This window comes from Lates calcarifer, linkage group LG3 (genome assembly GCF_001640805.2).
Source record: "Lates calcarifer isolate ASB-BC8 linkage group LG3, TLL_Latcal_v3, whole genome shotgun sequence".
Taxonomy (NCBI): Eukaryota; Metazoa; Chordata; class Actinopteri; family Centropomidae; genus Lates; species Lates calcarifer.
Window position 1 is genome coordinate 23,456,351 of NC_066835.1, and position 12,321 is coordinate 23,468,671.

The 12,321-nt window shown below is 41.4% G+C and overlaps 1 protein-coding gene and 1 long non-coding RNA gene across 2 annotated transcripts; both read left to right on the forward strand.

Moving 5' to 3' along the window:
* Positions 1-75: 75 nt before the first annotated feature.
* Positions 76-4,482, forward strand: rnmt (RNA (guanine-7-) methyltransferase). The gene is made up of 11 exons (XM_018686663.2): positions 76-176; positions 895-1,025; positions 1,120-1,249; positions 1,490-1,615; positions 2,526-2,641; positions 2,719-2,900; positions 3,208-3,372; positions 3,491-3,608; positions 3,809-3,904; positions 3,985-4,018; positions 4,320-4,482. Exons 2-11 carry the CDS (start codon positions 900-902, stop codon positions 4,355-4,357), a joined length of 1,131 nt encoding a protein of 376 aa, XP_018542179.1. The 5' UTR covers positions 76-176; positions 895-899; the 3' UTR covers positions 4,358-4,482.
* Positions 4,483-5,598: 1,116 nt separating this feature from the next.
* Positions 5,599-8,741, forward strand: LOC108889894 (uncharacterized). The gene is made up of 3 exons (XR_001962075.2): positions 5,599-5,807; positions 6,480-6,552; positions 6,774-8,741. It is a non-coding gene; the product is annotated as an uncharacterized LOC108889894 (long non-coding RNA).
* Positions 8,742-12,321: the final 3,580 nt, after the last annotated feature.

A 12,321-nucleotide genomic window follows, 5' to 3' on the forward strand; every position in this document is an offset into this window, starting at 1 on the left:
ATCGGTATATTGATCAGTGGTGTTCATAAACCAGATTAATCTCCAAAAAGACCTATTTTTTCCTGTCGCTTCTCCTGTTTACACCGCCGCCATCTTGTGCCTGATGAGGCGCAGAAATGTGACGTAGGCACAACCGGAAACTACTTCAGAGCGTACGCGTCCGGTCTGCAGACACCGTGAGTTCATTGTTTTTTTTCCAGCTTTTAAAGTAATTTTAACGTTAACGGGCAGTTCGCTGTTTATTCCCTGTCAGGTTTCAACCGGTTTAAATCCTGTACGTGTTTCCGGTTGGTTCCGGTTTATCTCAGACTGAAAACAGCTGTTTTATTTAACTGTTGGACCCGTTAGCATGCTAACGTTAGCGGCGGAAACGGAGTAAAAACAGTAGAAACATCAGAGCAGCTCAGTGAAGATTTAACTAAAGTTTCCTCTGTTAGTGACACCAGTCCTGTCCAGTCCACCTCCCAGTATGAGACCAGTCAGACCAGTTCAGTCTGTCTGATCCTCCAACACTGCGTCTACTTCCTGTTGATGTTTGAGACAGAAATCTGATCATCACTTCGTGCCTCTATTAGTTTATAAATCTATAATCAATAATATGTTTGATCAGCAACCGGTTTGACAAATATTACAAATTATGACAAATTTATGTTATGACCTTTGTCGGGGTCGAGACCCTCAGATTAGACATTGTGTTCAGAGACGAATTTACAGATGAACAACATGAAAACATTCAAATCAAACATTATTTATTTAAACGTGTTTAAAAGTGTTAAACCTTATGTATATACACCAGTGTTAAACTTTATTTATATACATCAGCGTTAAACTTTATTTATATGCACCAGTGTCACAAACCTCTCTCCTTACTCCTGTTTAACTGTGTGTTTCCAGTGAAGATGGAGGTTGAGTCTGTGAGGGAGGGAGGAGAGGAAGAGGGAGGAGGAGGGGGAGAGAGGGGAGGTATGAAGAGGAAACATGAGGAAGAGGAGGATGAAAAGGATTTGTCACCCTCCAAGAAACAGGTACATTATCACTGGTTATTGATAATGTGTTATTGATCTATTAGGTGATTGATCACAGTGTGAAGTTATTGATAATGTGTTATTGATCTATCAGGTGATTGATCACAGTGTGAAGGTGGCCAGTCACTACAACAGTCTACAGGAAGTCGGTCTTGCTGCTCGGAGTCGGAGCAGAATCTTCTTCATGAGGAACTTTAACAACTGGCTAAAGAGTGTCCTGATTGGTAACTGATCAATAATCAATACTCTAAACTTAAGTGTATTACATATTATCAGTTTATGTCAGAAAGCAGCAGGTGTGTTCAAATGTTTTGTAACCATGGCAACTCTCTAGAAGGTGAGTTCAACTTAAAGCAAGGTGATTGGTTATTAATTGTAGTTATTGATTATTTTAACAAGGGAAATCCCTGAAAGACCTGATTAACATTAAAGTCCTGTAAGCTGATTGGCTGTTTGATTGACAGGTGAGATCTTGGAGCAGGTGAGAGGGACGGGTTCTCAGCAGGTCTCTGTCTTGGATCTTGGCTGTGGGAAAGGAGGAGACCTCCTGAAGTGGAGGAGAGGCGGGATCAGTCATCTGGTCTGTGCAGGTAATCACTCATTACTGTTTAACATGACCTGTTCCTCCGATCGGGTGTCGTCAGGTGCTCTCACACCTGTCTGCTTGTCCACCTCGATTCCTGATGTCACTGTGACATCACTTTTCTCCAGGTCCCTGAAAAACACCTGTCACAGACTCACCTTTCAGAGAGTCACTGTCACAGATTCACCTGTCAGAGAGTCACTGTCACAGACTCACCTGTCTCTCCTGGATCTGTCTGATCCTGTTCCTCCCGGACCTTTCTCTCTCAGCCTTTGCACTCACCTGGCAGGTATCGGAATTGATGATCTGAAGCCCGACCACACCCAGGACCAGGACCAGGCTAAGCTCATGTTTGCGCAGTGACACTGACTGTGCTGCAGCTTCATCCACTTTGAGGCTCTGGTGCTGGTCTCCACTGGTCTCTGGTGCTGGTCTACAGGGCTGTGAGAGGAACTAACCGAGACTCTGTCGTGGTCTTAAAGTGGTTTCTCAATGAAGTCAACACAGCAGAATCTGTGCAGGCTGAAAACCACCTTTAAGACCAGATCCACTCAGACCATGGTCAATCTCACTGATGACTCATTGAGGAGTAAATCCAGCATTTAGCTTAGCATTAGCTCCTGACCATCCTGTTGTGCACCGTTGTTTTGTTGTTCAGGAACTTTGAATCAAGATGTTTAAATAAAACCACCTCAGAGTTGCCTGCAGTCACAAAATTTCACCACACAATTCATACCACAATTCCTACTCTGCTCATCACTGGTAAAGTAATCACATCACTGTAATACCTTATTAAACACTCTGTAACTGCCCAGCACAGATTAGAACAGTAGAGTCTCTCAGATGAAGCCTGATGAGTACAAACATCAGGGTTGTTCTTCATGAGCTCATTGAATAATGAAACCGTGTTTGTTCAGATATCGCCGGAGTGTCGGTGGAGCAGTGTCAGAGTCGTTATGAAGAAATGAAGAAGAAAAGTCACATTAATGAGAAAATCTTCAGCGCTCAGTTTATCACTGCAGACTGTTCCAAGGTAAAACACCTGAGCATTTCTCTGGATCATAATAAAGTTTCCTGTAGAGATTTATTGTTTCTGCTGTGTGACTGCAGGAGGTTCTGTCGGAGAAACTGGACAATGCTGAGCTGATGTTTGACATCTGCAGCTGTCAGTTTGTTTATCATTATTCCTTTGAGAGTGAGCAGAAAGCCGACATGATGCTGAGAAACGCCTGCGAACGTCTGAAACCTGGAGGATACTTCATCGGAACGACGCCTGATGCCTTTGAACTTGTGTAAGAACAAAGAGAAATGTTTTAATCACAAAAGATAAATTTACAGACGATGATTAACGTCTTAGTTGATTCACCACGAACCTCCAGAATATTTCCACTGTTGGTTCAGAACAGCTGCTCTTCTCTTTTCCTCAGCTCAGGGTTAGTTTGTCTCCAGTCTGTGTTGTGTTTTCATATTTCAACATTAACTCTGTCTTCTGCTGTGTCCTCAGGTTCAGTTTCTCTCTGTTCAGTGATGACATGATGATTTTTATATCGTCTGTCAGGAGAAACATAAACCTGACAGCATCTGTCTCTGTCTTCACAGTAAACGTCTGGAGGTGTCCGACTCTCTGTCGTTTGGTAACGAAGTTTTCAAAGTTTCCTTTCAGTCCAAAGGTTTGTATCCTCTGTTTGGATGTCAGTATCACTTCAGCCTGGAGGGCGTCGTCGATGTTCCAGAGTTCCTTGTCTACTTTCCACTGTTTGAACAGTAAGATTATCAATCTACTCTCACTCTACTGTTGCTACTGTGTTTGACTTTGCTGTTAAAATTGCTGTGTCTAGTGTACTGTCACTCTACTGTGATTCCACTCGTTTGTCTGTGACAGCATGGCGAAGCGTTACAACATGCGTCTGGTCCTGAGGCAGAGATTCTCTGAGTTCTTCGAGGAGAAAGTGAAGAAGGAGCATCATCGCAGCCTCATGATGAAGATGATGGCTCTGGAGGTAAAACTATTAATCATCAATCACTAATCAGTTAGGTACAACTACTGTATTAGTTATCAATCAACACTTGGTTATTGGCCCTGGACTTAAAACTGTTTGTAAACAACTTGACCTCAGTTTACCTGAACACATGTCCCTTTTTTTTATTACTATAAATGTAACCAACCTGTAGTTTAAATGTAGTGAATTGTTATTTTCAGCCATTTCCTTGTGAGGATGGAGGACAACAGGCTACAGACAGCAGAGAAGAGTACAGCCATGCTAAAGAGCACTGCAGTAGAGTCAAACTACCACTGGTGAGTGAACTGACAGTAAACTGATTCAGTCTCGCTCAGTCTTGTTGGTCTAACAGTCTTATTTGTTTGTTTTGGTGCAGGGCACTCTGAGCAGGTCTGAGTGGGAAGCAACCAGTAAGTTTCTTCATGTTCCGTTTATGGTTAAATGAAAGTTTCAGTTCAGATTTGACTGGTGACAGAAAGCTGCTGTCCTCATCATCCTCCTGTGATATGAGCTGTTATGATTAAGGTTTAATATTAGTGTCATATGAATGAAGCCAGGTTTATATAATAAACAGAGAATGTCTGACATGTTCAGGGATTAAAAACAAACAGTAAGGAGGAAGTGACTGTAAACATCACATACTGAATGAAGATGGACGACAGGACTCCTGAATTAACTAAAACTTTGACCTGTCCTCTCTGTTCTGTCCAGGTGTCTACCTGGTATTTGTCTTTCAGAAGATGTCCTGACTCACCTGCTCACCTGTTCTTCCTCCAGCCTGTGTTTGTACAGTGTTTACCTGTTTGAAAATCTGTTTTTGTTTAACTATGAACTTGGGTTTGTTGAACTGAATTAAAACTAAATTGAAAGTCAATTGCTGTTGTTTTGTGTCTTTGTGTTCATCAGAGCAAACAGTGTGTGGCTCAAATGGTCTTTGAACATGAATGTGGGACGTCAGCGAGCAGCTGACGAAGTGCCCCCCCCCTCATATCCTATCCTGTAACAGTTTTCATGTGATGGCCCTGGGTCCAGCTCTTTGTTCTGTGTCTGTGTTTTTTTGTTGCAGGTTGTGTGTTGAGCTGAAGAAGCATGATCAGAAGCTGGAATACCTGCCAGGTGAGTTTGAACCCTGCCTCAGCTGTCTACAGTCACTGCTGATGTCATCACTGAGTATGATCTCCAACCTCTGAAGTCACATCTCACATTTACAGGTGAGATGTGACTTCTGCTCTATATCAGACGAGAGAGACAACAGGAAGTGATTTAACAAAGGGAACTTCCTGTTTACCATCCTGTAATTTACTGTTTTCTAAATTATTGTTGTAGTTTGCTCTGCTGGGTTTGATCAACTGATCAATCAATAATCTGTCAAATGTTTTTTAAAAGTGTTTAAAGGAGCTACTGCTTTCTGCTTTAACAGTTTTCAGATTCAAACATTTATAAACATTTCAGTCGATTTAAAAACTTAAAGTGCTGATGCTGCTGCTGATGTTTCATTACCTTCACACAGACACGGGTTCTCATCTATCAGCTGCTGAAGTTCAGACTGATCCAGGTGCTAACGTTACCTGTGGCTGCTGTGAGGGACATGGCTTTTTATAAAAGTTATTCTAATAATAAAAAACTTTATTTATAAAGCACATTTATTAACAATATTACAAAGTATTTTATTGAAAGAAATTACACTAGACAAATAAAATGAGAATAAGACCAAAGAACATGATATTAATTATTAATCTGTGCTGAGATGAACCAGTCAGGTCCTGTCTGACTCTCAGCCTATCAAACTACAAGCTACCTGTTTACTGTATCTACATCCCCAGCTGAGCCCCCACCTCCACCCTCCAGTCCAGCACATTCACGTGGTGCCAGGAAATAACTGAACAGGTTCAGGTGCAGGAATAAGACCGAAATGAAATGAACAGCGGCTTCATCGTTTCCTGCAGGAAACAGCTCCAAGAGTCGATCACAGATCAATAAGGCTCAAGACATTTCAGCCATAGGAAGTTTGTGTTTTTTTACAACTCTCCGTGGACGCATCATAACGCTACAGGTGCGTGACGTCAGGCGCCAAACGCGTTAATTGGTCGCGTGGAGGCCACTTCGAGTTCAAAATGCTGCGGCGGAACAGGCTGAGTCCAGACGGAACGAGGCGAAGGATGAAGACACCGGGTCCAGCTCCGCTCACAAAACTCCCATGTGAGTCCGCCACGTTAATGTCACGTTAGGTGTGTGAGCGCGTGTTGGTGTCTTGTTAAACCGTGAGTGTGTGTTTTTAAACTGTAACAGCAGAGACTCAGACTGAGCCTCTGTTGGCTTCATTAGCTCTGGCTCTGATTCACCTGGAGAAAGTGATGATGGTAAAAACAGGTCTGTTTCACCTGTGCACGTGCAGGAGCAGCAGCTTCAGGTGAACGAGGTTCAGCGGCTCCATGTTTCTGCTCTGACTCTGTCTGTGATAAGGGATGTCAGTTATTGATTGATTGATTTGGGTTTATGTTGCTGCTCTGACATCAGTGTGATCATCTCCTGATGGTTTCCCGCGCTGTGGCTGACGGTCTGTGAGCAGCGCTCACCTGTTAACATGGCCGCCGGCCGCCACGCAGACACTGTGTGTGGCCTAAAGCACTTGGTGTGATGTGTTGATGGAGCTTTAACAGAGTGAACAGACTCCGTGTCAGAGCAGTGAGGAATGAATTCTCTGCTGCTGTTGATCAGCAGCTGATTGACAGACGAGGTTTTCACTCTGTTGTTCACAAACTCAGTTTGACTTTTCAAAGAGAAGAAATGAGCAAACTGCCGCTGCAGGACCAGGAAACATCAGAGGTTTGAGACCAGACTCACATTCATGTTTTTCTTTTTAATGAACAGAACTGGAAAAGAAAAGAGATGCTGAGATAAACTCGTCCAACTTCAGGAGGAACTTTAAACCTCACACAGGAAGGTAAGACACACCTGGAAGCTAGCTGTTAGTCACCAGTTAGCATAGCATTAACATGAATGTCATTTGAAGTGGTCAGTGTGAGCACAGAGCTGTAATATCCAGCTTATTAGTCTGTATATAATCTCTCTAACACCACAAAGAGAATTTAAAGGTGATGAAATGATCAAACTGTCAGAGACTTCAGACTTTACTCACTAACTTATCTCTTCTTTTTCTTCCAGGTAGATCTACGAACCAGTAAGTCTCATTTTTCTTTTTATTCTGTGTTGAAGGTGTCATGGCCACCGTGTCATGACTGACTGTTTAAACAGCTTCAGATGTTTGTGTTGTGTCATTGTTCGGCTGCTGTATTGTTACTGTTGTTTTCTGACAACATGTCTTCCCTCTGTCCAACATGGCCGCCCGTTCATTATTTTTTGTCTTCCTTCTGTGAGGAACAGCTGAGCTGTTCACTGTGTCGGACAGATGTCCTCAACACAATCAGCGCATGTAGTGGTCTTGTGGTGTTTGGACAGTGAGTTTATTCAGAGGACTGCAGAATGTTTGGAAGCTTTGGGAAAGATTCAGTTTCTTTGTGTGTGCACTAAAGAAAAGACTGACTGTTCAGTTTGATCTGTTCATGATGGTGAGACCAGGAAGAATCAGGTGTTGAATCAGAGCTGGATTGATGTAGTTCAGAGTGTGAACAGACTGAGACAGGAGGGTTTTTATCTTCACTGATGTGATGATAAAGGCAGGAATGTGAAGTATTTGTGATGTTGTGTTAAAGTCAGAGTCTCTGTAAGCAGCCTGTTGACTGTATGTTTATTGAAGCGGTGTTGTCATGGCCGCTGAGCTGTTACTGTTTTTCTGTCTGATCAGCTTGGATCAATATCTCTGCACTAACTTTTCCTTTTCAGGTGAATCTACAGTCGGTGAGTCTCATTTTCTCTTTAACTCTGTTGTGGTGTTGGAGGCTGCTGTGCTGCTCATCTCTCTCTGTACCTCGGACCAACAGGCTTAAGAACTCCTTTGTTCATTATGCCATCATGCTCTACAACTCCTCACTTGGGGGGAGGAGGAGATAGAGTTCAGAGGACAGAAGGGAAGGAGTAGTAGCCACTTAATGTGCAATAACCCACCCGGACACTCAATAACCTTATCCTCTGCCACAGTGCATTAATTTTATTTAACCACAGGCCATATACAGTTCTCCATATTTATTTATCCTATCTCATTCTTATTTTATTCTATTTATAGTTTGTATATTTAGTTAAGAGTTTACAGTGTATTTTTTTTTATCCTATTAAGAGTTTACTGTTTTATTTCTTTATCTATTCTCTATACCTGTTTGCAAGCAGTTGCTGTTGTTCTTTGCAAACTGTCCTGTGTGCTGTTTCTGTCCATATAAGCTGCTGGAAACTTAATTTCCCTGAGGGAGTCATCCCAAGGGATCACTAAAGTCTAGTCTAAGTCTAACACTGCATCTAAACATTACTGAGAATTAAACTCATGTTTGTTTTCTTCAGTAGAAATGAAACTGAAAAATTCCTTATGACTCATAACAGTATCTGTTGTCATAATCTTGATATTTAAATGTGTTTCAGATCATTCAGTCCTACTCTAGACTTGTTCTATTTAGACTTGTGTAAAAAAACAAAACCTGAGGTTGTGTCTGTTTAACTGTAACTCTGAGTAGAAAACTCCTCGATGCATCATCACAAACACATTTCCACCATGTTGTTACAGTTGATCATTTTCACTGTTTAGAACTAAAGTGTAGAAACCTATGAATGAGGTTTTTAACCAGATGTGACCTTTGATAGAAACTGTCAGCTAACATGATAAATAACATGAACTCCTGTTCCAGTGATAAACAGCAGCTGCAGAAAGAGACATGAGCTGTGTCCAGAAACATCAGCTGACAGCTTGGGTTAGAATGAAAGCTCAGTGTTACTGTGATTAAAACTAACAGATTGTTTACTGCTGCACAAGTTAACACACTGCTGTGTTCATTTATTGTATCTGTAGCAGAAAATTACAAAAACAACAATGTCACAACATGTTAATCCAAAGCCATCAGTCTGTCACTCATTCACAAACTGAAACTCAAACACACAACTGTCAACAGTTTTCAGCTACAAATCATCAGGTTTGCGTTTTTTTTTTTTTTTTTTTTTTTTTTTTTTTTTTTTTTTTTTTTTTTTAGTTTTGGGCCACAGCGCCATCTCCTGTCTATCCTATCCTACTCTTTGTGTTGGCCATCGAGCCGATCTAACGATCTATCCACTTCCTCATTCATCCAACATGAAGAAAGTTTGTCCCCTGTTCATCTGTCCCTTTTAAACATCAGACTTTTAGATCTACAAAGTGCTGTTTCTATTTTATTTGTGCTGGGGGTTGTTTTTAATACAGATAACCAAATGAGTCTCAGTCAGTCCTGCTGTCTTCTGTCCATTTGCTTAAATTCTGTGTATTGAACCTGTGTCTGCAGTAAGAAAAATACTGTTTTTGTTTGGATCTGCTGAGCCAGTCCTGGTGAGACCAGGAAGAAGCAGGTGTTGGGTCAGAGCTTGACTGATGGGGTTCAGAGTCTGAACAGATGGTTTCAGGACTCTGGAGGAGCAGACAGGGTTTATATTCAGTGAGCACAGATGGTTCACTGGTCTTTAAATCATTAGCTATGAATCAGGTGAGACAGGCATGAGATCCAGTGTAAATGATTTGATGGAGCTTTAGCTGATGATGATGACAGGAATGTTTTAGTGATGTGGTGTAAATGAAGGTTGTATTAACAGTCAGTCTCATCGGTCTGTGGTCAATTGTGTATTGAAGGTGTCTTTGCTGTAACAAACCCTGAGCTCATCTTTCTCTTCGTCTCTTGTTTGTTCATCTTTTTCCTGGCTGCCATCACTCACAGCAGCACCTGTCTGCCTCGGTTTGTTTCAGCAGTCTCTGTGGCTACAAACCTAACCCTTTCCTTCGTAATGGGTTTACTACTAATAAACTTTATTATATAGAGCTTCAAATCAGTTATAAAGTGTTTTACAGTAGTAAACTAAACAAACCGCCAGTGTTCTAATTTGTGCTGTGGTTTTTCATTGTTCCTGGATTCATCCAAGTTCCATTTGTCTCTTTGTCTGTGTTCAAGGCTTTAGCTCTATGTACCAGCTAACATTCACATTCAGCCCACCAGAGTATTCAAGTCAGGCACATTGATAGTCAGGGTTTCTATGATTACTGTCTGTGTGATTGGTTTGAGACAGTGTAGTAGCTCCTTGCTCAGCTCATACTCTGAAAGTTAGGTAATGTCCAGATCACATCAGTTATCGTTCATATTTGGTAAAAGCTTTTAATCTGAAGGTAGCTGCTTATTGTCATTGCTCCTGGTTGATAAATGTGGTGTTTGCTGTGATTTATGCAGCGTAGTTTGTGTTGCAGGATAATTTAACTTTTGATGTGAGATTCTAGATTCATTAATAACACCTCAGAAAAAGATCAGTCCTGTTTTCTCAGCATAGATGGATCAGTCCAGAGAGTTGGCAGCATTGTCCTCAGGTCTCATTTTCTCTCCAGGTTTCCTTTCAACATTCACTGCTGCTGTTGACACATCTGTAAACGATCTGTTTCCTGATTAAACATGTTTGTATATGTTTGAGATTTGGCCATAGACAATTGACAAAGCAGATGACTTGAGATGTTTGACTTTGATTTGTCAAAGTGCTTCAACAGACTTGTCTTCACTCTGTCCACATGTCAACAAGTTGCTGTTGACACATGTGGTCGACAGGACGTCTGAAGAAGTAGTTCTGAGACACAATAACCTGGTAATGTCAGATTCAGATCTTAAGTTCTCTGTGTGCACATATCGTGACAGTCAGTGGTATTTGTACCAAACCTTTCCACATTTTTCTAATGTGGCTAATCAGAACCAGGATTCGATGAACCAGGACTTGTTAACATGACAGAGAACAAGGTCAAATGAGTCGACTCGCATCATAAGAAGGCAAGGCTTTTCTCCTTCCCCTTCTTCTCTGTGTGTGAGGAAGTCCACACTGTCAGTACAGTTATTCAGTTTTTAGAGGAAAAAGGAAAAACCCTAGTTCTTCTAGTCCACGTACAGATCATGGACTCTACTGAGTTGTGCGCCATAGTTGTGCTGTTTCCAAAACCAGACAAGGATCCATCTGATGTTGTGAATCAGCCGACTGTGGTATGCTGTTATGATCTTAGTGTTTTAGGGACAGATTTGGTGATGTAGATCAAACTGTAGCTTTAAATTCAGTCCAAACATTGGTGACTCAGTCAGGACATGTCCACACACAGAACTTAAGATCTGACTCTGACATTGCTGGGTTACAGAGTCTCTGAACTACTTCTGTAGACGAGCTGTTCAATCACATCAGAAGTCAGATGTGTAGACAGAGACTTGTAAACACTGTGTTGATTAATCTGTTTTTAATCATTTGGGTGAATCTGGTTCAAACATTTCAGGTTGTCGCTTTATCAGTGGTCTGTTGCCTCATCTTACCAAACACATATGTCATGCTGAATCAGTTAATGGGTCTTTTACAGATCTGCCAGCAGCAGTGAATGTTGTTAGGCCACCTGAAGAGAAATGACTCCTGGAGACAGTGAGGTTGGATTGTTTGTTGTGCAGCCAAACCAGGGTTAATGCAGAGAGAGGAACTTGAGGGAGGCTACCTCTGTTTTATGACAGTCAACACAGCCTGAATACAGACAGTTTGTCTCTTTGTCTGTCTCTGTATCTGTGGGGTGTTCAGGGTCAGGTAAACCGCCTAAATGGCTACATTAAGTCTGGTATCTTGACAGTCGGGGTTTCTGTGATGATTTCTGGGGAAACTCTGTCCATCTGAGATTGGTTTGAGACTGCTGGTTAGTTTTCTCTTTGTTGACCTTCATCTCTGATAAATGAATCTGAATGTTCAGCTGCTCCTGATGATAAATGTGCTGTTTGATGTGATTTGACCAACATAGTTAGTGTTGATATGTTTTCCTCATCATTAGGTTATAGTTGATCTGAGATCACGTCAGAATTGATGCAAAGTACATTTGTCCATATTTTAAATATATTATCTGTAGAGTATTTGTTCCCTTGTTACTCCTCAGCTGTCTGGCCTGCTCTTATGTTATTGATTAGTTCTAGATGGCTGTTTTTAAATTATAGAGCCTACCTATCTCTAATCCTCTAAGTCGGTAGTTTTGCCTGGTTCCAGCATTCCATCATCAGATGGTAGAGGTACGTGGATAGGCTAGGTATAGATAGATTTGAGATCCTTTATATTCATTCATTCATTCTTTATGTTTTTTTTTTTTTTTTTTTTTTTTTTTAATATTCTTTCAAAATCATCACCATCCATAGTTTCCTTTTGTAACTTCAGCATTTAGTGGATTTTGTGTTTAAACTCTGTCTTGTCTTTTTCTGCCAAGTTTAATTCCATCTTGAGTCTCTGAGTTCTAGTAGTCCAGGTGAACTAAAATTTCGTACATGTATGGTTTTTATTTTTTTTCTGAGTGTAGGGAGGCCTCCCAGCAGGGGAATTTATCCCATTCCTGCAAAGCGTTAAGTCACTAGGGTACAGTAGCATCAGTCGCTGATATTCACTGCTGCAACAACTGACCCTGGGATATTTTTGATTAGTTTCATACGTTCATTAGATTGTCCTCGGACCGGTTTATTGCGCGGTAGGCAGTTGAACAGGCAGGAGTGCGTCTGGATTCTCTGGGAGGGAGGAAGCCTGGCAGACAGAGACAACTCGGATGATTCTG

Bases quoted from the DNA above. Each gene is read 5' to 3' on its own strand.
- rnmt (XM_018686663.2), top strand. From the start codon at position 900: ATGGAGGTTGAGTCTGTGAGGGAGGGAGGAGAGGAAGAGGGAGGAGGA. The intron at 1,616-2,525 runs GTAATCACTCAT...GTGTTTGTTCAG, and splicing joins CAGTCATCTGGTCTGTGCAG to ATATCGCCGGAGTGTCGGTG. The intron at 2,642-2,718 runs GTAAAACACCTG...GTGTGACTGCAG, and splicing joins TCACTGCAGACTGTTCCAAG to GAGGTTCTGTCGGAGAAACT.